The 21,486-nt window shown below is 42.0% G+C and overlaps 1 protein-coding gene and 1 non-coding gene across 2 annotated transcripts; both read right to left on the bottom strand.

Annotated features, from left to right (window-relative positions):
- Positions 1-11,587: 11,587 nt before the first annotated feature.
- RBMX (RNA binding motif protein X-linked) lies at positions 11,588-18,775 on the bottom strand. The gene is made up of 9 exons (XM_039464019.2): positions 18,602-18,775; positions 17,307-17,459; positions 17,007-17,113; positions 15,878-16,049; positions 14,492-14,644; positions 13,776-13,890; positions 13,573-13,698; positions 13,405-13,487; positions 11,588-12,768 (listed from the first exon to the last, which is right to left on the bottom strand). Exons 2-9 carry the CDS (start codon positions 17,413-17,415, stop codon positions 12,458-12,460), a joined length of 1,176 nt encoding a protein of 391 aa, XP_039319953.1. The 5' UTR covers positions 17,416-17,459; positions 18,602-18,775; the 3' UTR covers positions 11,588-12,457.
- Positions 17,188-17,259, bottom strand: LOC120361948 (small nucleolar RNA SNORD61). Its single transcript, XR_005577974.1, has one exon. It is a non-coding gene; the product is annotated as a small nucleolar RNA SNORD61 (small nucleolar RNA).
- Positions 18,776-21,486: the final 2,711 nt, after the last annotated feature.

Below are 21,486 nucleotides of genomic sequence, written 5' to 3'. Positions count from 1 at the left end.
GAACCACCGCACCCGGCCCCGGATTTAAATTTTTTAAATAAATGTGAAAACTATCCAAGTCTTGATCATCAGCCAGGATTCTGTCACAGCAGTTTCATTCTCTCATGTGAACTTATACATGTCAAAGTATACTTCAGGGTGCAAACATCACACAAGTAACATGTTTTACCTATAGATACTGGAGATGTTCTTTTGCTATCTATTGTGAGTAAAAATAAAGCTGTTATCTACTGAAAATGTTCAACATAAGGCTGTAATAGAAATATTTTTTCATTTTTAAAAAGGGGCCTGGTCAGGCATGGTTGCTCACGCCTGTAATCCCAGCACTTTGGGACACCAAGGCAGGTGGAGCACCTGAGGTCAGAAGAATCCCAGAACTTTGGGAGGCTGAGGCAGGTGGATCACCTGAAGTCAGAAGTTCGAGACCAGTCTGGCCAACATGGTGAAACCCGTCTCTACTAAAAATACAAAAAGATTAGCCAGGCGTGGTGGCACACTGTTGTAATCCCAGCTACTCGGGAGGCTGAGACAGGAGAATCGCTTGAACCCAGGAGGTGGAGGTTGCAGTGAGCCAAGATCTCGCCATTGTGCTCCAGCCTGGGCAACAAGGGCAAAATTCTATCTCAAAAAAAATTTAAAAACAGGCCGGGCACACTGGCTCATGTCTGTAATCCCAGAACTTTGGGAGGCCAAGGGGGGCGGATCACCTGAGGTCGGGAGTTCGAGACAGGCCTGACCAACAGGGAGAAACCCCGTCTCTGAGGCTGAGGCGGAAGAATTGCTTGAACCCGGGAGGCAAAGGTTGTGGTGAGTCAAGATAGTGCCATCGCACTCCAGCCTGGGCAACGAGACTGAAACTCCATCTCACAAAAAATAAATAAATAAAATAGAGGCCTAAATTGTCTATATTGTAATTTGTATTCATTATGATTTATATAATACTTAGGTTAGATGACTTTATCAATTTAGATAAATGTTCAGCTGATGCTCCATGTGGAATTCCTCCTGTAAACTGCCTAAGAGTAGTCCTGGAATGAGTTATGACACAGTAGGTTGTTTGTTTGTTTTGGGGGTTTGTTGTTGTGGGTTTTTTGGTTTGGTTTTTGTTTCTGAGACAGGGTCTCCAGGCTGGAGTGCAGAGCCACAACCACACTCACTGCAGCCTCAACGTCCCAGGCCCAAGTGATCCTTCCACCTCAGCCTCCCAAGTAGCTGGAACTACAGGCATGTACCACCACACCTGGCTAATTTTTAAATTTTTTTGTAGAGACAGGGTCTCACTATGTTTCAAGGGCTGGTCTCAAACTCTTGGCCTCAAGTGATCCTTCTGTCTTGGCCTCCCAAAGTGCTGGGATTATAGGTGTGAGCCACCACATGCAGCTAGTTTGTGGATCAGACTGTACCTGATGTTCAGATGTTTTTCTCTCACAAATTTAATTTTTTTTTTAAAAGACCCACAGGGGCCAGGCACAATGGTTCATGCCTGTAAGCCCAATAGTTGGGGAGGCCAACATGAGCGGATCACATGAGGTCAGGAGTTCAAGACCAGCTTGGCCAACATGGCAAAACTCCATCTCTACTAAATATAGAAAAATTAGACAGGCATGGTGGCAGGTGCCTGTAGTCCCAGGTACTTGAAAGGCTGAGGCAGGAAAATCACTTGAATCTGGGAGGTGAAGGATGCAGTGAGACAAGATCTTACCACTGCACTCCAGCCTGAACAAGAGTGAGACTCCGCCTCAAAAAATTTAAAAAAAAGGCCCGGCACAGTGGCTCATACCTGTATCTCAGCACTGGCAGGCTGAGGCAGGCAGATCACAAGGTCAGGGGTTCAAGACCAGCCTGGTCAACATAGTGAAACCCCATCTCTACTAAAAATACAAAAATTAGCTGGGTGTGGTGACAAGCACCTGTAGTCCCAGCTACTCGGGAGGCTGAGGCAGGAGAATCGCTTGAACCCAGAAGGCAGAGGTTGCAGTGAGCTGAGACCAGGCCATTGCACTCTAGCCTGGGTGACAGAGTGAGGCTCCATCTCAAAATAAATAAAAAGACCTACAGAGAACCCCCACACCAACATCTGTGGGATGCTGTGTCTCTTTCCTCTTCAAAACCCAAACTCTGATCTTTGCTTCCTTTGCCCAGTGAGAACACTGTGCTGTGTTTGAACTTCATCTTCCTATGCTACCATCAGAAAACTGTCCCTAGTCAGAGAACTAAGTGAACATGGGGCTCTCCTCGTGTGGTTTTTTTCTCAGGGATTGTCCTCCTAGAGCACTTGTGCAATGTTTGAAAACAGTTGCCTCACTATATGTTGTTTAGCTTTAGTTGTTTATGGGGAAAGAACAGGTGTAGTATCGATTACTCCTTCATTGCCATAAGTGGAAGTTGCTTTGTTTACTTTTTTGTGTGTTTCCCTTTAATTTTTAAAATCTTTTTCATGCTCATTTTTGTTGTGGAAGAAAAATGGTATTTTTTATGTTTTATAAGATAGGGTCTTGCTCTGTCACCCAGGCTGGAGTGCAGTGGTGTGATCATAGCTTACTGCAGGCTTCATGGGCTCAAGCAATCTTCCTGCCTCAGCCTCCTGAGTAGCTAGGACTATAGGCAAGTGCCATTACGCCAACTAATTTTATTTTTTGTAAAAACAGTCTAGCTATGTTGCCTAGGCCTCAAGTCTTGGCCTCCCAAAGTGCTGAGATTACAGGTATGACCCATCACACCCAGCCAAAATGTTTTTTAAAAGCTAAAGATTACATCACACAGGCTTAGACCCCTCAGGATTGAAGGTTTAGTAAACCAAGTAAATACCACCATTAACTAAGGTTAAAAAAAAGACATTTTAGGAACATTATAATGACCAGTTATTGCCTTATGACCAGTTACCTAACTAAGCAAGAGTCATAGTCTCTACCAGAATTTCTCCTTTTACTGTATCATACTCTTGTTTTCTCTTCTCCCAATATTTTATATAGAATGTTCAGGGATACATTTTAAGTTTTAGTTTATGTATTGGAAAATTTGCAGGTAAGACTCCAGACACTGCACTTGGAGTTGAATGCAACTATTCACAAAATTTTAGGTTGTCTTTCTTTGGGGTGGCCATAAAGCAGTACAACGTGCAGGTCACTGGAGACCTTGACAAGAGCAGTTTCAGTAGAATGATGAGAGGGAAAGCTTGACAGAAATGAATTAAAGAGAATGTGTGTAGAGGAACTGCAGACAGCAGGCATAAGTAACTCTTTCAAGACATGTTGCTGCAAAGAATGAGGACATGGGGTAGCATGTGGACAGTAGCGCAGTGCATAGTGATTACGGATTTTACTGTCCCATATCCATTCTACCTTCTTTGGTACATCAATTTATCTTCAAGGAGCTACTTCTCCCTCACTATATACTTGTTTTGTGGGACCAACAGCTGCACTCAAGCTGTAAGTGTTGCTGGAGAAAAATACATAAGCATGCTTAACTGGTTTCTCTATAAATTGATGGTACAACTGTCAAATGAGAATCAAAACTACCAAGTGCTTCTCTAGTTTGTTTGCTTTCCAACTTTTCAAATGACTGTCTCATTTATTATCTCTCCTCAAAGCCCCACTACTCACTCCTCCTCACTTTCAGTTGGTAACTTTGCCTCTAAGTAACTAGAAAAAAGAAACAACATTAAAAGTTTCTTGGCAGGGCACCGTGGCTCGCGCCTGTAATCTCAACACTTTGGGAGGACGGAGGACGAGGCAGGCAGATCACTTGAGGTCAGGAATTCAACAACAGCCTGGCCAACACGGTGAAACCCTGTCTGTCTGTACTAAAAATACAAAAATTAGACGGGCGTGGTGGCAGACGCCTGTAATCCCAGCTGCTCAGGAGGCTAAGGTAGGAGAATCGGTTGAATCTGGGAGGCAGAGGTTGTAGTGAACCGAGGTCGCGCCACCGCACTCCAGCCTAAGCAACAAAAGCGAGACTCAGTCTCAAAAAAAAAGAGAACACATACAACAAAAAGACATACATTAAATACATTACAGTGATTGCCAGTGATAGGTGAATGAATGGGAGTGGGAATAGGGAAGAAAAGTAAAAATAAAACGAGAAGCTGTGTGTACTAACCAGAATACACCAAAAAATTGAGGAGTATGAGGAACTCAGGAGAAAAAGGAAGCAACTCAGCTTATCTTGTCCTTGACAAGATGCTGATCTAACAAAGTGCTGGTCCCTAATTCCAGCCCTAAAGATGACACACAAGAAGAAAGTTGATGGAAATAATAAAATCTAACACTTATGCAGCATTTACCATATGCCTTTACCATATGCCAGGAACTATTAACTTATTTAATCTTAGCAGCCAATGCTATGAGATAAATACAATTATTCCCATTTTATAGATGAGAAAACTACTGAGGTGAAGCAACTTGCCCAAGATTATACAGCTGGTAATGCTGAAACTGGGATTTGAACTCAGTCTAGATAGAACAGAGAAACCTAGAGACAGGAAACAGTGAGTCTGGGGTAGGAATGGAGGTCAGGGAAGGGTAGCCTAAGATGAAAGAAGAGGGGTTTCCATGGACAGAGAAACTAGAGGTGAAATGTGTAATTGTGCCCTTTCTCCTCCAACACTGCACCAGGAAGATCATCTGCCACCTCGTCGCCACAGCAAGACAAAGAACATCTGTGCCAAGCCAGCCGGAGGTGGATTCCATTGAGGCAACACTGAAGCCCAGTTGGATGGGGGAACATATTACATGTACAGACACACAGGCCACCCTGAAATCTCAACTCTACACCTTCAGCTAGTCAATACAACCTACACTTTCAAGGCAAGGATTTGGCCATATGTTCCTTGAGGAATTCCTTCCAAGAAAAAAAACCCTGAAAAAATTGACATCAGGTTATTTTATTGTTTTCTGTTGTTGTAACTGAGAACCTGGGACTGGGTAATTTATAAAGAATTTATTTCTAATATTTCTGCTTGCCGAAAAGTCCAAGGTCAAGGGGTCACATCTGGTGAGAGCCTCCTTGCTGGTGGGGACTCTGCAGATTGCCGAGTCTCAAAGCAGTGCAGGGTATCACATGGTTAAGAAGCCGAGTATGCTAGCTCAGGTCTCTTCCTTTTCTCATAGTCACCAGTCCCAGTCCCATGATAATCCATTAACTCATTAATCCATGAATCACTGAAAATTAAGTTTCAACATGGGCCAGGCATGGTGACTCATGCTTGTAATCCCAGCACTTTGGGAGGTAGAGGTGGACAGATCACTTGAGGTCAGGAGCTCTAGACCAGCCTGGCCAGCATGGTAAAACCCCATCTCCACTAAAAATACAAAAATTAGCCGTGCGTGGTGGCATCTACCTGTACTCCCAGCTACTCGGGGATGCTGCAGCAGGAGAATTGCTTGAACCTGGGAGTTGGAGGTGGTGGTGTGCTAAGATTGCATCATTGCACCCCAGCCTGGCCACAAGAGTGAAACTACATCTCAAAGAAAAAGTTTTACAACATGGATTTTGGGGGGGACATTCAAACCATAGCACAGGGGTTCTCCAACGAACAGCACCCATGATGAAGCTTAGTAAAAGCCCTCAGAGCTTATAAACATGTTAGTCCCCTCTTCTAATCATGAGCACAGAGCCAAAACTTTCCAGTTATTTGAGGAAAGCCCCTAACAAGAAGTTTTAAGTAGGAAAAAACAATAGTAACTTCAAAGGAAAAAAAACCCACTCTGCAGGAAGCAAATTTTAGGACCTTAAAAATTACTATCCTTAGAGAGCTTACTATATAAAACTACAGTAATCAGGCCAGGTGCAGTGGTTTACACCTGTAATCCTAGCGCTTTGGTCTATTGGCTGAGAAGGGCACACACAACTTTCTGGAGCAATGTTCTGTAATTGCATTTCTCAAGACTGACTGAACTGTACATAAGATCAGTACACTTTACCATATTCTTTAAGTGCTACTCATTCCTCAGGGGATAAGCCACAAATTCAACGTAAGGACATAAGGGCTAAACTTTAACACCAGATACTGACGAGGGCAAATAACCTCACACATTGTTGGCTAAGCGTTTCCCAAATTACTACTTTGGACCAAATGCCTGGCCATGTCAAAAATCTATCCTGAATCAGCAATTCCATTATCTGTTTTCATCTCAGTAATTACAAAAACTAGTGTAAGAACATTTATAGGAACTTTATGCAAGAAAACAAAAAACTAGAAAAGGTCCAGGTTTCCATGATTAGGTAAGCATACTATACTCACGATTCGCAGTAAAAAGGAACTGTATACATGGCTAAAACACAAGTTTTTATCTTGGTACAATACACATTTCTCACAGTTCATAAAATGGCACACTTAATACTTTAAGATTTCAGATTTAAATGTTATCTTGAAAATCAATAAAAGTTGAATTAATTGATACAAAAGTCTAAATTATATTTCAGGGAAGTATACTGATATGTGCAACATAAAGTATTGATGGGATGGGTAGACTGATGTTTTTCTGGAACAGTTTAAGTGTAGGGCTGGCTGGGCATGGTCACTTTTGAAGGCCAAAGTGGGCGGACCACATGAGGTTAAGAGTTTGAGACCAGGGTGGCCAACATGGTGAAAACCCCTCTACTAAAATACAAAAATTAGCTGGGTGTGGTAGTGCATTGCATACCTGTAATACTAGCTGAGGTAGGAGAATCACTTGAACCTGGGAGGCGGAGGTTGCAGTAAGCAGAGATGGCACCACTGCACTCCCACCTGGGCAAGAGTGAGACTGTCTCAAAAAAAAAAAAAAAAAAAAAGGTAGAGCTGAGACTATTTTCAGAATGACAATACTTTAAGGCTTTCTCTGCCATCTTAATGCTCAGCTGCTTTCTCCATGTGATGAGTTCTGTTCAACTGACTACATAAACCCAAATGCAATGTCATTTTAGATGCAAATGATCAATTAGAGTCAGATATACACAGGACACTACGTAAAGCAGAGAAACTGAAAACTAAATTCAGAAGCATATTATTACACGCATTGCTTGGCCCACAGTATCTGGAATCCACAGCCACAACTGAGTTGTTGCTGACCTGCTTTTTAAGCAGGAATTAAGTAAAAGCACTACAGTTGATTCCTGGTATTTAACCTCTGCTTCTTAGGTGTGTGATTGTTCTTCCATTTAATTTTTAGAGTGAGGACTGAACGAAGTCATCGACATTACCCCTCAAGCTCACTCTCAAAAAAGGAGGCCTAGTCACATGAACAGCCTCAATGGCTCAGGACATTCCTATGCAACTGATTAAGTGCAATCAATGCAACAGAGCTAGTGTTTGGGGGAAGGGGGACATGAGAAACACTTAAAAACATAAACCCCTAATTTCTAAAGGCAAAAAAGAGCCCCTTGCCACAAAAAAAAAGATGCCATGTTAAAGTTTTATTAAGTTTTAATACAAAACATTCCAAAAAGTGAAGAAATCTAAATACCCAAGTTCAACTACCAGTTAAACAAGAAAAACATTTTCTGTATCATTCTGTTTTACAACCAGTATAAACCCAAAGAATCAAGATCTGATTCTTTTTCCACACATCTGCTAGGTCAGTAAACTATTTATCAAACAGGTATCTGGTCATTTTAACATACTCCTTGCTTTGAAGTTAACATTCATTTATATTTGGTACAATCTCTATATCCTATATTATCTTTAGGATATCTAAATATCTTAAATATTTAGGGTATCTCAAGAGCCAAAAGGTCCTCACAGAAGCTTTAACCCCAGTAATCGTAAGAGTATGGAAGACTGGGCTAAGACAACTATGGAAGCGCAACAACCACATAAATTTGGTCACTACCCTTGTGGTCTGTTGATTAGTAGTTGTCTTTCAAATGAGTGTTTAAAATGTTGTACCTACTCTCCCTAGTTGCAAATGTTAAAACAGGACAGTGCCATAATTACAACAAAAAAAATCTTGTAAGTTGAGTTAGTTCCTCTACTCCAACAACTCAAGTCTGTTTCCTTTCAGAACATTATGCTATTGGCTCTAGTCTCCAAAGCAATAAACTAAAACTTGTTTCCCAGACTGGGACATAAAGCAGGCTTATAGAACAATACAGTAAACGAAAGCCAAGTGGCCTAATTATTTCCAGTGTGCTTGCCATCTCAGCATGGTTGTTACTTTCCAGATGTCACTGTTTTATTCTACAACTAAACTGTTTCTGGATTAAGCTACCACCAAAAAATGTTTCACTTACTGACAAACACTTCACTAGATAGAGCTACCACTTATATCCATCATTTTTATAATTCAACTTAAGTTCTAAATTGTTGTCCCCATGACTTTAGCTAAACAAAATGAAAGCCAAAGCTGTACAATCTATGTAAAGAACCACAAGAACTTCCTGACTACCTCCATTTACCAACTTCCTTAATTACTTCCCCTTCTCCATTTGGTCAGTTACTTGTTTTAAGTAACTACCACTCACTCCCTAGTTATGAGTGTTAATCAACACTTATGCCTTCCTCAGATCCACAGGAACCCCTAAAGGCAAAAATCTATTGCCTGCACCCAACCAATTCTGACAGTGCTGCTTGTGCAACTGTAGTGACTTATCGACAATCAGCCGCCTTCTGCTTCAACAACTCTGTAAAATGAAAAACATGGGATCTTGTTACGTGGTATTTGTATTACTGCGAAGTACTTCCCCACTCCCAAACTATTTTTTAAATATACGCTTTCGCCGGGCGCGGTGGCTCAAGCCTGTAATCCCAGCACTTTGGGAGGCCGAGGCGGGTGGATCACGAGGTCAAGAGATCGAGACCATCCTGGTCAACATGGTGAAACCCCGTCTCTACTAAAGGTGCAAAAAATTAGCTGGGCGTGGTGGCGCGTGCCTGTAATCCCAGCTACTCCGGAGGCTGAGGCAGGAGAATTGCCTGAACCCAGGAGGCGGAGGTTGCGGTGAGCCGATATCGCGCCATTGCACTCCAGCCTGGGTAACAAGAGCGAAACTCCGTCTCAAAAAAAAAAATAAAATAAAATAAAATAAAATAAAATAAAATAAAATAAAATAAATATACGCTTTCTTGTTGCTTTAGCTTAAAATAGAAGCATATGCTTTAAAACCAAGCTCTGGCTTGGTGCAGTAGCTGACGCCTTAATCCCAGCACTTTGGGAGGCCGAGACAGGTGGATCACTCAACGTCAGGAGTTCGAGACCAGCCTGGCCAACATGGTGAAACCCCATCTCTACAAAAAAAATACAAAGATTATTAGCCAGGTATGGTGGCACACACCTGTAGTGCAGTGAGTTGATATCAAATCACTGCATTCCAGCTTGGGTGACAGGAAGACACCATCCCAAAAAAACAGCTGGATGCAGTGGCTCATCTGAGGTTAGGAGTTTGAGACCGGCCTGGCCAACATGGTGAAACCTCGTCTCTACTAAAATTACAAAAAACTAGCCAGGCATCGTGGGGGGCACCTCTAATCCCATCTACTTGGGAGGCTGAAGCAAGAGAATCCCTTAAACCCAGGAGGAGGAGGTTGCAGTGAGCTGAGATCATGCCATTGCACTCCAGCCTGGGCAACAAGAGCGAAACTCTGTCTCAAAAAACAAACAAAAAAATACAAACCCCACACAAGCTCTAAAAAGCAACCATAGGCCAGGCACAGTGGCTCACACCTGTAATCCCAGCACTTTGGGAGGCCAAGGCAGGTAGATCAACAAAGTGAGATGCCATCGAAAAGAAAAGAAACCAACTATAAATACCCCATTACAATTATCATAGGCATCAGCTTGGTACTATTAAAATTACATAGTAGGTCATCATTATGTCAATAAAATTATATTAATCAAACAGGCAACTTGCAGTCACAGCTGCATCATCAACTCCACATTTGGTCAATTTGTATTGCAGCTGTGCAAATGAGCAGGCACTAGTAACAACGAAGCATATCCTTTTACAAAATACACTGAGCAAACTTTTTTTTTCTTTCTCTTCTCGACACGGAGTCTTGCTCAGTCGCCCAGGCTGGAGTGCAATGGCATGATCACGGCTCACTGCAACCTCCACCTCCTGGGTTCAAGAGATTCTGGTGCCTCAGTCTCCCAAGGAGCTAGGACGAAAGCACGTGCCACCACACCTGGCTAATCTGTATTTTTAGTAGAGACGGGGTTTCACCATGTTGGCCAGACTGGTCTCAAATTTCTGACCTCAGCATTTGCCCCGCCTTGGCCTCCCCAAGTGCTGGGATTATAGACATGAGCCTAAGTGTATACTTCCTGTTAAGAATGCTTGCATATGCAGAGCTATTAGCAAGCTTTACAGGTTCAAAAATAACTAAGAATAATCACGAGTGAGCCACACTCATGGAAACGTAACTTCTCTACATTCACAATGAATGTGCCAGGTATTACACATTAAAGCACTTAATTATTACATCTTCAATTCCAAGTGGTAGTCCCTTTTACAGACCAAGTGAGAACCACGAGTTTAACAACTTTCCAATGTCACAGCTAAACTAAGTGGTAGTTACACAGCATTTAAACTTTCAAAGGCCACTGCTTTCAAAACTTACCTGAGCCTTTGATTTCTCTTACTGCCAGCTTTATCTACTGTGAATAAATCAGCACTCCACGACCATAATGAGCATAATCCTCAACCTGCAAAAGTTAAATAAACGAAAACTAGTTATCTCTCTTAAGGAAATTCTTTAAAACTTGCCTATTACTGCCCTCTTTTCCAGAAAGAAAAGGCAAGTTCAGACTTGCAGCTTAACATATTTCATGTTCTACTACTTCTCTTAAGTGGTGGAAGATTCACTGGCTTGGGATGGACTGGAATGGCTTAAATGGTTAAGTTGCATGGCTTATGGATTGTCATTCTGTTCCAATGGTGCACTGCCACGTTAAATCCATAAGTTGAACGAACAAAACTTATTTGAAGGAATAAGTGCAGTATAAGGATTTTTAGTTGGAGGTCTTCAAGTTTACTATATTCAAGAGCATCTTTTTCAACTTCATGGCTGGACCTGGGTCATGCTGCCTCAGGTTTTGCTTTTTAAAGACCACTTGCAATACATTTTCTCCATACAGTGTAGTTTCATAGAACTAAAAACAAGTCAGGCATCCAACTAAATGTTAAGTTTGTAATGGCTTACAGGGGTAAAAAGGGGGACCCCAAACTTAAGCCATTTCCTATATTGACTAAAAGACTAATTTGAAAAAAAAAAAAAAAAAAAAAAAAAAAAAAAAGTAAAAACGTATGAAGCATGTTTAAAGGTCTTCATCAAAAATGGATTTTGAAAAAATACCCTCCCCCAAGCCCCAGATCGCTATTGGTAAACAACAGCTCTATTATTAAAGCCTTAATTGTCACACATGCTTTAAAAAAAAAAAAAAAAAAAAAAAAAAAAAATCCAAGTGTTGAATTTGGAGGACTTCTAATATGCTATTGAATATTTGTTTTTTCCAAGTTTTTTTTTAAATCTAGAAGGCATTTCCATTGCCATGAGGTACAGTATGTTTCACTGTACTATGAGGAAGGTAAGTGTTCAATTTCGACTTAGACGGAAAAACTAGTTTGCTTTGCTTACCATCTTTGCTGTTTCACAGGCATTTGATGCTTTAAATCTGATGTGGAATGCTGATAGATTCACTTTTTAGAAGTCATAAGCCTTTAGGAAGTTGGAGATAACTTCATTGCTTATCTATTTTCTCCTTTGCAATCAAGCTGTTCCTTTAAAAGTGAGACACTACAGAGTTGCAAAAATTTGAAACAGTAAGAGCAAGCACCTTTGCAGCTTCATGGTTGGTTTTGGCCAAACTTTTTATTTAGTATTCTGTAGTTGTTTAACACACACTTAAATGGTCTTATTGGGGGAGGGGGAAGGGGAGGTTCTTGCAGATTCCCAAGGAAATGTCAGAAAGGCAAAATGGCCAGCATTATCCATTTGCATTTTTGGGTTTACTGGGTGATTATTTCCTTACATAGGCATCTGATTTCAGGTTTTTCATACTGAGATCATGGAGGTTTTAGTTGGAAGACACCCTGAAATCTTATGAGTAGCATACCCCAACCACCCTCTAACAGCTAGTTTGTTTGTATAGGCAGAATGATTCATCTCTCCATTTTAGATGGCTAGATGTTTTGTGGAAGATCTTAGAATTGCTTGCCTCACTTACTGGGAAAAATCATATAGGAAGTGGCCTTTAGGGACACTTTAACTTGGAAAGTTACAACACTAGTACAACAAGTCTTAACACATTTAACATTTGCTTGTTGAAAAGCAATGTCATAAAATCAAATAATATTAAACATGTTTTACTTTTTTCCTCACAAGAACATAAAAATTATGGAGGGGAACTTAACAGGGAATTTAAAAAAGGTAACACAATTTTTCTTTTTAGTAGTCCTTGGGTAGTTATGACAGAATAGTTTCCACTTTTTGTTTGTTTCTTTGAACTGGGATTTTGGTCCAAAGTTTTGTTTGTTTCTAGTATCTGCTTCTGCCTCCCCCTCTATCAGATCGGCTTCCTCCACGGCCACCACCTCTTGGTGCTCCGCGGCTTGAACTGCTGTAGGAATCACGTGGAGGAGGGTACCCCCTTTCCATAGAAGGGGGAAGCCCTCTGTCTTGTCTGCCAACCCGATCACGACCACTTGAGTAGAGATCACTTCGGCTGCTTGAGTAACTGTCTCGACTTCCACCATATCCGTCACGTGAGCTGCTGTAATCATCATAGCGACTGCTTCCACCATAAGATGGCGGGGGCCCTCGTGTAGGTGGAGCACTACGTGAGTTACCTGCAGGGTCAATGGTCAGGTAATATGGCAACACTATAAATTGTATATATACAACATTTTAAATCTGAATTTACAGAATTCTTGTATTAAAAGTTTACTTTCTCAACTGGGTGGGAGGTTTTAAACTCTGCCATTGCTGGCCATAACAGGGATTTGCTCATCTGCTGAGATATGGAAATGGATTCATTTTAATGTTTGTTTGAAAAGACTGAAGACGGTGTGTATTTCAAGAGGATATTCCAGAGAGCTTGTTATTTTATAGTAGACACTCAGCCACTTTCCAGTGATAAGTTGCAATTTTGAACTGTAGAACTTGCCTTCATATTGCAATGGTAAATATTTGATCTTGTTAATAAATATTTTTTAATTGCATTTTCACTGTTGGGGGAAAACACATAAGGCTGCCAATTTAAGCAAGCAAAATCCCCTCCAAAGCAAGCAAACAGCCTCAAAAGAAACTTAGAAAAACAAAAAAAGCCCCTCACAAAAACTAGGAAAAGCCCAGCTGATAAAGTTACCCCCTTTAAAAGCAAGCAAACATCCCTTTAAAAGCAAGCACCACGCAGCCTAATAAACTGGCTCACGAACCTAAAAACTCAAGCCGGTGATACTCAAGACCCTTAACCAGTATCTTACCATAACTCTCATATGAGTCTCTGTAGGAACCTCCACTTGGATGATCTGAATAGTCACGATCACGACCATATCCATCTCTGTCGCTAAATTAAAGAGAAAGGTAAGTCCCAGAGCATCAACTTTCATAGTGATTTTTCTTACACGCAAGCCACAGAAGCAGTCACTTACCTATAGCCTCTTGATGGATAGTCATCACGTGAACTGGAATGACCATAGTCACGGTAAGTATAATCTCGTGGTGGTGGTGCATAATCTCTTGTATCACGAGAACTTGGGTAATCTCTGCTGGAATAGCTACAAAAACACAAGTTTTGGTTTGTGCTTTTGATAAGCTTTCTTTTCATTATTAATAAACAAGCTGCACTTGTTACCTGTCTTTAGTAGAATACCCATCATCTCTTGGGGACAAATAAACATCTCTACGAGAAGGCAGCGGTTCTCTTCGAGGTGGACCTCCGTAACTATCTCTTCCACGTGATACAGGAGCTTAAGGAAAAAAAAAAAATTAAACACAGAGAAAAAAGTTTAAAACGTGAACTTAAATTCAGGCCTTGAAAAGTAATGAGACTGACTTCAAAGATGACATTATGGAGGCTAGATCTAATTTTATTTTCTAGAATTTCCCATTCACATTTTAGATTTTTTTCAGTGCTCACTAATTCCATGTCTCTAGATCACCTAGAACCCAATGATTATTATTATTATTTTTTTTTTTTTGAGACAGAGTTTCGCTTTCTCCCAGGCTGGAGTACAGTGGCTCGATCTCAGCTCAAAGCGACCTCTGCCTTCCAGTTTCAAGCAATTTTCCTGCCTCAGCCTCCAGAAAAGCTGGGATTACAGGTGCCCACCACCATGCCCATCTAATTTTTGTACTTTTAGTACAGATAGGGTTTCACCACGTTGGCCAGGCTGGTCTCGAATTCCTGACATGGTGACCCACCTACCTCGGCCTCCCAAAGTGCTGGGATTACAGGCATGAGCTATCCTGCCCGGCCTCTATGATTAAAGTTTTAGGCATCACTCACCTCTCAATTTTTTGTGTTATAGCAGTATTACAGATTGTCATACATGGAACATTTGCATTTACCTCTTCCTCCCATTCCACTGCTGCTGCGAACTGGTCCTGAAGGTGCAGATCTCTTAGGAGGAGGACCCCCACTTCTTGGTGGTGGTCCTCTTTTTACTGGGAGTGGTCCCCTGGAAGAACTCATGTTAAAATTCATGGAATAGCCACCGTCATCTACATTAGAATAGAAAAGAAAAATGTTACTACTCACAGGAATCAAGGACGCTATAGAAGTTTTTTTTTTTTTTTTTTGAGCTGTCACCCAGGCTGTAGTGCAGTGGCACAACTCAGCTCACTGCAACTTCTGCTGGAGTTCAAGCAATTCTCCTCCCTCAGCCTCTCAAATAGCTGGGATTACAGGCACATGCCAACATTCCCTGCTAATTTTTTTTTTTTTTTTTTTTTTTTCCAGTAGAGAGGGAGTTTCACCATGCTAGCCAGCCTGGTCTCGAACTCCTGACCTCAAGTGATTCGCCCACCTTGGCCTCCCCAAACTGCTGGGATTACAGGTGTGAGCCACTGCACCTGGCCGCTGTAAGTTTTCTTTGCTTCAATAAGAACATAACCATCATTGGGCCAGGCCCAATGGGTCGCACCTGTAATCCCAACACTTTGGGAGGATAAGACGGGTGGATCACCTGAGGTCAGAAGCTGAAGACCAGCCTCACATGGTGAAACCCCGTCTCTACTAAAAATGCAAAAATCAGCCAGCCCTGGTGGCACATGCCTGTAATCCCAGCTACTGGGGAGGCTGAGGCAGGAGAATCACTTGAACCTGGGAGGCAGAGATTGCAGTGAGCCAAGATCCCACCACTGGGTAACAATAGTGAAACTGTCTCAAAATAAATATATATATATACATATGGCCATTATTTAGTTGGGTAGTCTAGTTTCATTTGTACTTGACAGAGCATGCAGTGCGGTCATACAGACTGGGGAAGTAAGAACTGAAGGTAGTCTTAAACTTTTTCATTTTTGAGGAGTCTTGCTGTGTCACCCAGGATGGAGTGCAGTAGCGTGACCTTGGCTCACTGCAACCTCTGCCTCCTGGGTTCAAGCGATTCTCCTGCCTCAGCCTCCCAAGCAGCTGGGTTTACAGGCGTGGGCCATCACACCCAGCTAACTTTAAAAAATAAAAATTACTTCCATGTCCAACATCTAGGCCTATCAAAAATTTTTAAATGTCTTTCTTACAAAGTGAACTACTTGGACAAGGACACTGTACACAATTTAACACTGGAACATGTGTCCTATGCTTTCAAGTGGCAATCACTTTGTCAGACGAACAAGTGTTGTCAATTTTAAAAGTTGGTGCCTTTCCTCAAGGACTTAACCAAAACATCTACTTGGTATGAGTTTGCAGTCCCTGACTTATACATTAAGCCCGAGATCCATGCAAGTCATTACCCATGTGTCCTCCCCGTGAGGGAGGTCCCCTGGTTCCTCCACTTCCTCCTCTTCCACCTCTAAGACCTCTTGGAGGGCCTCTACTTCTTGGAGGTGGAGGTGGCCCACGTCTACCACTTTCAAATGATGGTTTGGTGGCTTGTTCCACTTTGATGGCTTTTCCGTCTAATGACTGCAAAAAAAGATATGGTTAAATTAAATCAAGATTTAAAAATAATTTGCACATCTATGCACTAAGACACTAACAGGTCCTTTAAAATGCAGTTATGGATAAGTGTTGCTCATTAATTAGTTGAAGAAAAAACACTGCAAATACAGTCAGTTTATATAAATGAGGCTTTTCCACCTAAAATTCTTAATACTTAAAAATGATACTGATGGGCCAGGCACGGTGGCGCACACCTGTAATCCTGGCACTTTGGGAGGCCGAGGCGGGTGGATCACCTGAGGTCAGAGGAGTTGCTGTTTGGTAAAATTTAAAACAAGGCCAAGTAGATGATAGCCTGTTATCAAAACTAAAAGCCAAGTTATCAAAATATGACTTAGGGATCTCAAGATAAAATGTATCATTATGGTAGGACACAGTGGCTCATGCCTGTAATCCCAGCACTTTGGGAGGCTGAGGCAGGTGGATCACTTGAGGCCAGGTGTTTGAGACCATCCTGGCCAACACGGTGAAACCCCCGTCTCTACTAAAAATACACAATCAGCCCGATGTGGTGTTGGATGCCTGTAATCCCAGCTACAGGGAGGCTGAGGCAGGAGAATCACTTAGAACCCAGGAGGCAGAGGTTGCAGTGAACAGAGTTCACACCTTTGCACTCTAGCCTGGGCAACAGAGAAATACTGTCTCAAAAAAAAAAAAAAAAGCATCATGTAATGACATAATTATTTTGAACTGAGAGTATGTTGTTAACAGCATAAGATATAATTCACTACTAGATTTGGTTCTGGAATTACAGAATATTCTTTGGAAGAGGATCACAAAGGGTAGGATCAGTGGGGTCCCAGACAGGTACATACTGAAAAACAATGAAAACTCAAAAGCTGTCCTAGTCCAGACTGGGGCAACTACATGTTATTTTACGCACTAGTAACAGGTTATCATACATTGTATAGACAATCTCACCTTTCCATTCATGTCTCTGGCTGCATCCTTAGCGTCTGCTGGGCTTTCAAAGGTGACAAAAGCAAATCCTCTTGATTTGTTGGTTTCACGGTCTTTCATCAAGAGTACTAAAAAGTAGTTTTCAGAAAATTAAGTATTACCCTAGTTCAAATGAAATAACCAAGGTAAATGTGTAAAGAGAAAGCTCAGAACTTCTTAGAGGACAAAATACATTATCACGTCAGATGATCAATGCAATCAAATTCATCATAGCTTATGTTTTAATTATTATAGCCCAGCCTGTACTTCCAGACAACTCACCTTCCACTATTCGTCCATATTTGCCAAATACTGCTTCAAGAGCTTTCTCATTTGTTTCCGTATTAAGCCCACCAATGAAGAGCTTTCCTGGGCGATCTGCTTCAACCATTTTTTTTTGTGTTTTTTTTTTTGTTTGTTTTTTTGCCGGTAAGTCTGTTGAGAAGGAATAGTATTACCTCACTGCAAAAAGTTCCTCAAGTTTATTCAACACTTTTACTGTGGCATATTTTTCATATTTTCCACTAAAGCCATTGTTTCTTAATGACTAAAGAAAACCCTAACAAGCTAAGCCTCAGGGAAGCAATTTGAATTAAGTAGTTTAGTAAGTGTAATTTACATAAAACTGGTGAAAAGGGCCAAAATCACTTTTACCACTACCCTTGATCACCCTTAGCTATTCTTCGCAACAGCTGCTTAACATTTGAGAAAGCAACTTTCAGTTTTAGTCCTGTATTTCCGTCGCCTTTGAAAGATTCAATTATTCATCACACCCTTCCTAAGGATGGGGTTTTAAAAGACTCCCAAGGTCACAGGCCAGACACACGACCTTATCAACAAGCACTCTTCCAAACGATTCCTCTTTTCCTCATTAGAATTACCTACTAAATCTAGGGAGAAATGTGAAGTTTGAGCCAAGTTATGCCACCTCTTCTTCACCGGTCCCCGCCCTACCGAAAATGCTACTATCCGGCCAAAAAGATAAAAACAAATTGTCAACACTGTTTCCTATTAAGTAACGGAACGCGGACGCACACACTTAACACTCGACACTCCGTGACTGCAGCGGAACCTAATTAAAACTCGTCATTAAAAACCGCGTGTAAAAGACAAAATGGCGACACTTGGATTCAACCCAGAACCACCGACACCGGCAAGGAGACTAACTTTTACCACCAACACTGACTGTGCACATTCAGAGGGGTTCATCTCCGGTACCGCCAAGGAATACCGAGCCCGCAGCCCGCATTGAAGTCCACATGCCCATCATTAGCGCCAGCGCCATCCCAATGCAGGTATCGCGGTGGTGCAGTCGCTCCTCGCCCGGCTCCAGCCTACAAAGCCCCGACCTCCGCTACCCACTCCCGCAGGCTACTGCCAAACTTTCTCGAGAGGCAAACAACCAAACGGGCCCCCTCATTTGTTTTCCCTCGACCCCCTCTGCTTTATTTAAATAGGTCGGCACCTTTGGGTTCTTAAAATGGCGCCCGCCACCCCCATCTCCTGAGAGATATAATCCCCAGTCCTAACACGACGAGAGTGTCACCAAAAACAGACTGAGGAAAGGAGACACGTACCGGAGGAGTGACAATGGGTTCAAGCTCCAACGAGCTCGCCGAGAGAGGCTTCCTAGCAGCTTAGCACCAAAAGCGGCTGCCGGGTCCGAGTACCGAAACGCGAAGCCGCTAGCACTACTGCGCAACGAGGACGAACAAAGGAGACAGCAAACTTTATACTGCCCGGGAACGAGGCTGAAAGACCCGGATGGAAACGGAGCTTAGAATTTGAAACGCAAAGGGAGGGGTGAAGTAGTTCCCAGTCTCCCCATTGGCTGCCTCCTCTGTCGTTCACTCTTCGCTCCTCCCATTTTCCCGAGCCCTCGTAGTTGGGTCGGCGGACCTTTCTAACCGTTTTCCCTACCCCCACCCGTTCTTTACAAACGCGCTTTTTTGGCTTGTAGCTAAAATGGTGCACAGGCTTCATTTAATAAAGAATTGTATTGAGCGTCCTAGTGGACCGGGCACAGTGCAAAACTTTACTTTTACTTTTTCACTAACTCTTTTAATTGTCAAAACAATGTGATGAGGGTAGATACTCCTATGCCAATTTTGCAGAAACAGAAAACAAAGAAGTTTTGGCAATACAATATATTTTCCAAAATTGTCTTAAATAAGTGATTTCAGTGGATGTGGGAATTTCTGATAAATACATGTAAATTTCAGATGAGTAAAAAACGTACAAAACAGCATGCAGACAGTTCATTCATACACAACAATTACTGAGCACCTTGTAAATAATGAGCTCTGGGCTAGGCCGGGAGGATACAACTTCAGGAAAAGACAAAAGTCAAGTCTGTGAGTAAGGGTGTTGGATTTAAGAAATGAGGCCGGGCGCGGTGGCTCAAGCCTGTAATCCCAGCACTTTGGGAGGCCGAGGCGGGTGGATCACGAGGTCGAGAGATCGAGACCATCCTGGTCAACATGGTGAAACCCCGTCTCTACTAAAAATACAAAAAATTAGCTGGGCATGGTGGCACGTGCCTGTAATCCCAGCTACTCAGGAGGCTGAGGCAGGAGAATTGCCTGAACCCAGGAGGCGGAGGTTGCGGTGAGCCGAGATCGCGCCATTGCACTCCAGCCTGGGTAACAAGAGCGAAACTCTGTCTCAAAAAAAAAAAAAAAAACAAAAACAAACAAACAAACAAAAAAAAGAAATGAAAATACAGGACGCTAATTTATTTTGGGAAGCTATCAAAAAATTTTTAAATACACATATGGGACGATTAAGTTTAAATTTCAGATAACGAATACTTTTTTCGTATAGTATGTCCCAAATCTCATATTTTAAAAGTTCGCTGTTCATTGGAAATTCAAATTTAACTAGGTATTCTATATTTCATCTGTGCATCCTACTTGTTGGAGGAATATTACAAAACTTTTTAATTTACTTTTTCTTTTTTTTTTTTTTTTTTGAGACGGAGTTTCGCTCTTGTTACCCAGGCTGTAGTGCAATGGCGCGATCTCGGCTCACCGCAACCTCCGCCTCCTGGGCTCAGGCAATTCTCCTGTCTCGGCCTCCTGAGTAGCTGGGATTACAGGCACGCGCCACCATGCCTAGCTAATTTTTTGTATTTTTAGTAGAGACGGGGTTTCACTATGTTGACCAGGATGGTCTCGATCTCTTGACCTCGTGATCCACCCGCCTTGGCCTCCCAAAGTGCTGGGATTACAGGCTTGAGCCACCGCGCCCGGCCTAATTTACTTTTTCTATTAAAGAAAGAAATTGGGCGGAGCGCCACAGCTCACGCCTGTAATCCCAGCACTTTGGGAGACCGAGGCGGGTGGATCACGAGGTCACGAGATCGAGACCAGCCTAACCAACATGGCGAAAATACAAAAATTAGCTGGCCGTGGTGGCACACGCCTGTAATCCCAGCTACTCAGGAGGCTGAGGCAGGAGAATTGCTTGAATTCGGGAGGCAGAGGTTGCAGTGAGCTTAGATCGCACTACTGCACTCCAGCCTGGGTGACAGAGTAAGACTCTGTCTCTAAAAATAAAAATTAAAAAATTAAAAAACACCTAATACCCAAGGAGATGGCATTAGGAGGAGGGGATTTGGAGAGAAGATTAGGTCACAAGGGTGGGGTCCTCATGAATGGGTTTAGCACTTTTATAAAAGGTGCCTCTGTCTACCATGTGAGAACACAGTGAGAAGGTACCACTTTATGAACCAGAAAACTGGTGGTAGTGGGCCCTCACCAGACACTGATTATGCTGGCATCTTGATCTTGGAATTCCCAACCTCCAAAAATGTGAGAAATAAATTTCTATTGTTTATCAACCTGCCAGTTTATGGTATTTTGTTATAGTGGGAGGAATGGACTAAGACAGATGGGAAAGGGGTGGGGAGGAATTGCAGAAACAGAAAATCATTATGGATGACTCCAAGTATTAGTGTGACAGATGGTAATAGTCATTAACCAAAATGGTTTCAGAGGAGCAAGTTTGGGATGTAGGAGCAGAAAAATTTGAAACTCAGAGCAGAGATCTGTGCTAAATTATCATCTCAGAGATGTAATAAAAGCCATCATAATGGATGAAACCACCAAAGAAGAGAGTACAGTCATAAAAGAAGGCCCAAGATCACACAATATGAGCTATTAAAAAAATATGCATGGAGACAAAATAACGGGGGAAATGTAACCAGTGTATCTTGGAATGGTAGAATTTATGGATAATTTTCACTTTTCTTCTTCTTTCTTTCTTTCTCTCTTTCTTTCTTTCTTTCTTTTTTTTTTTTTTTTTTTTTTTTTTTTTTTTTTTTTTTTTTGAGAAGGAGGTTCTCTCTTGTTACCCAGGCTGGAATGCAATGGCACGATCTTGGCTTACTGCAACTGCAACCTCCACCTCCCAGGTTCAAGCAATTTTCCTGTCTCCACTTCCTGAGTAGCTGGGATTACAG

The sequence above is a fragment of the Saimiri boliviensis genome, chromosome X (genome assembly GCF_048565385.1).
Source record: "Saimiri boliviensis isolate mSaiBol1 chromosome X, mSaiBol1.pri, whole genome shotgun sequence".
In the NCBI taxonomy this organism is placed as follows: domain Eukaryota; kingdom Metazoa; phylum Chordata; class Mammalia; order Primates; family Cebidae; genus Saimiri; species Saimiri boliviensis.
The sequence above is the reverse complement of the archived record's forward strand: the minus strand, read 5'-3'. Positions and strand labels throughout refer to the sequence as shown.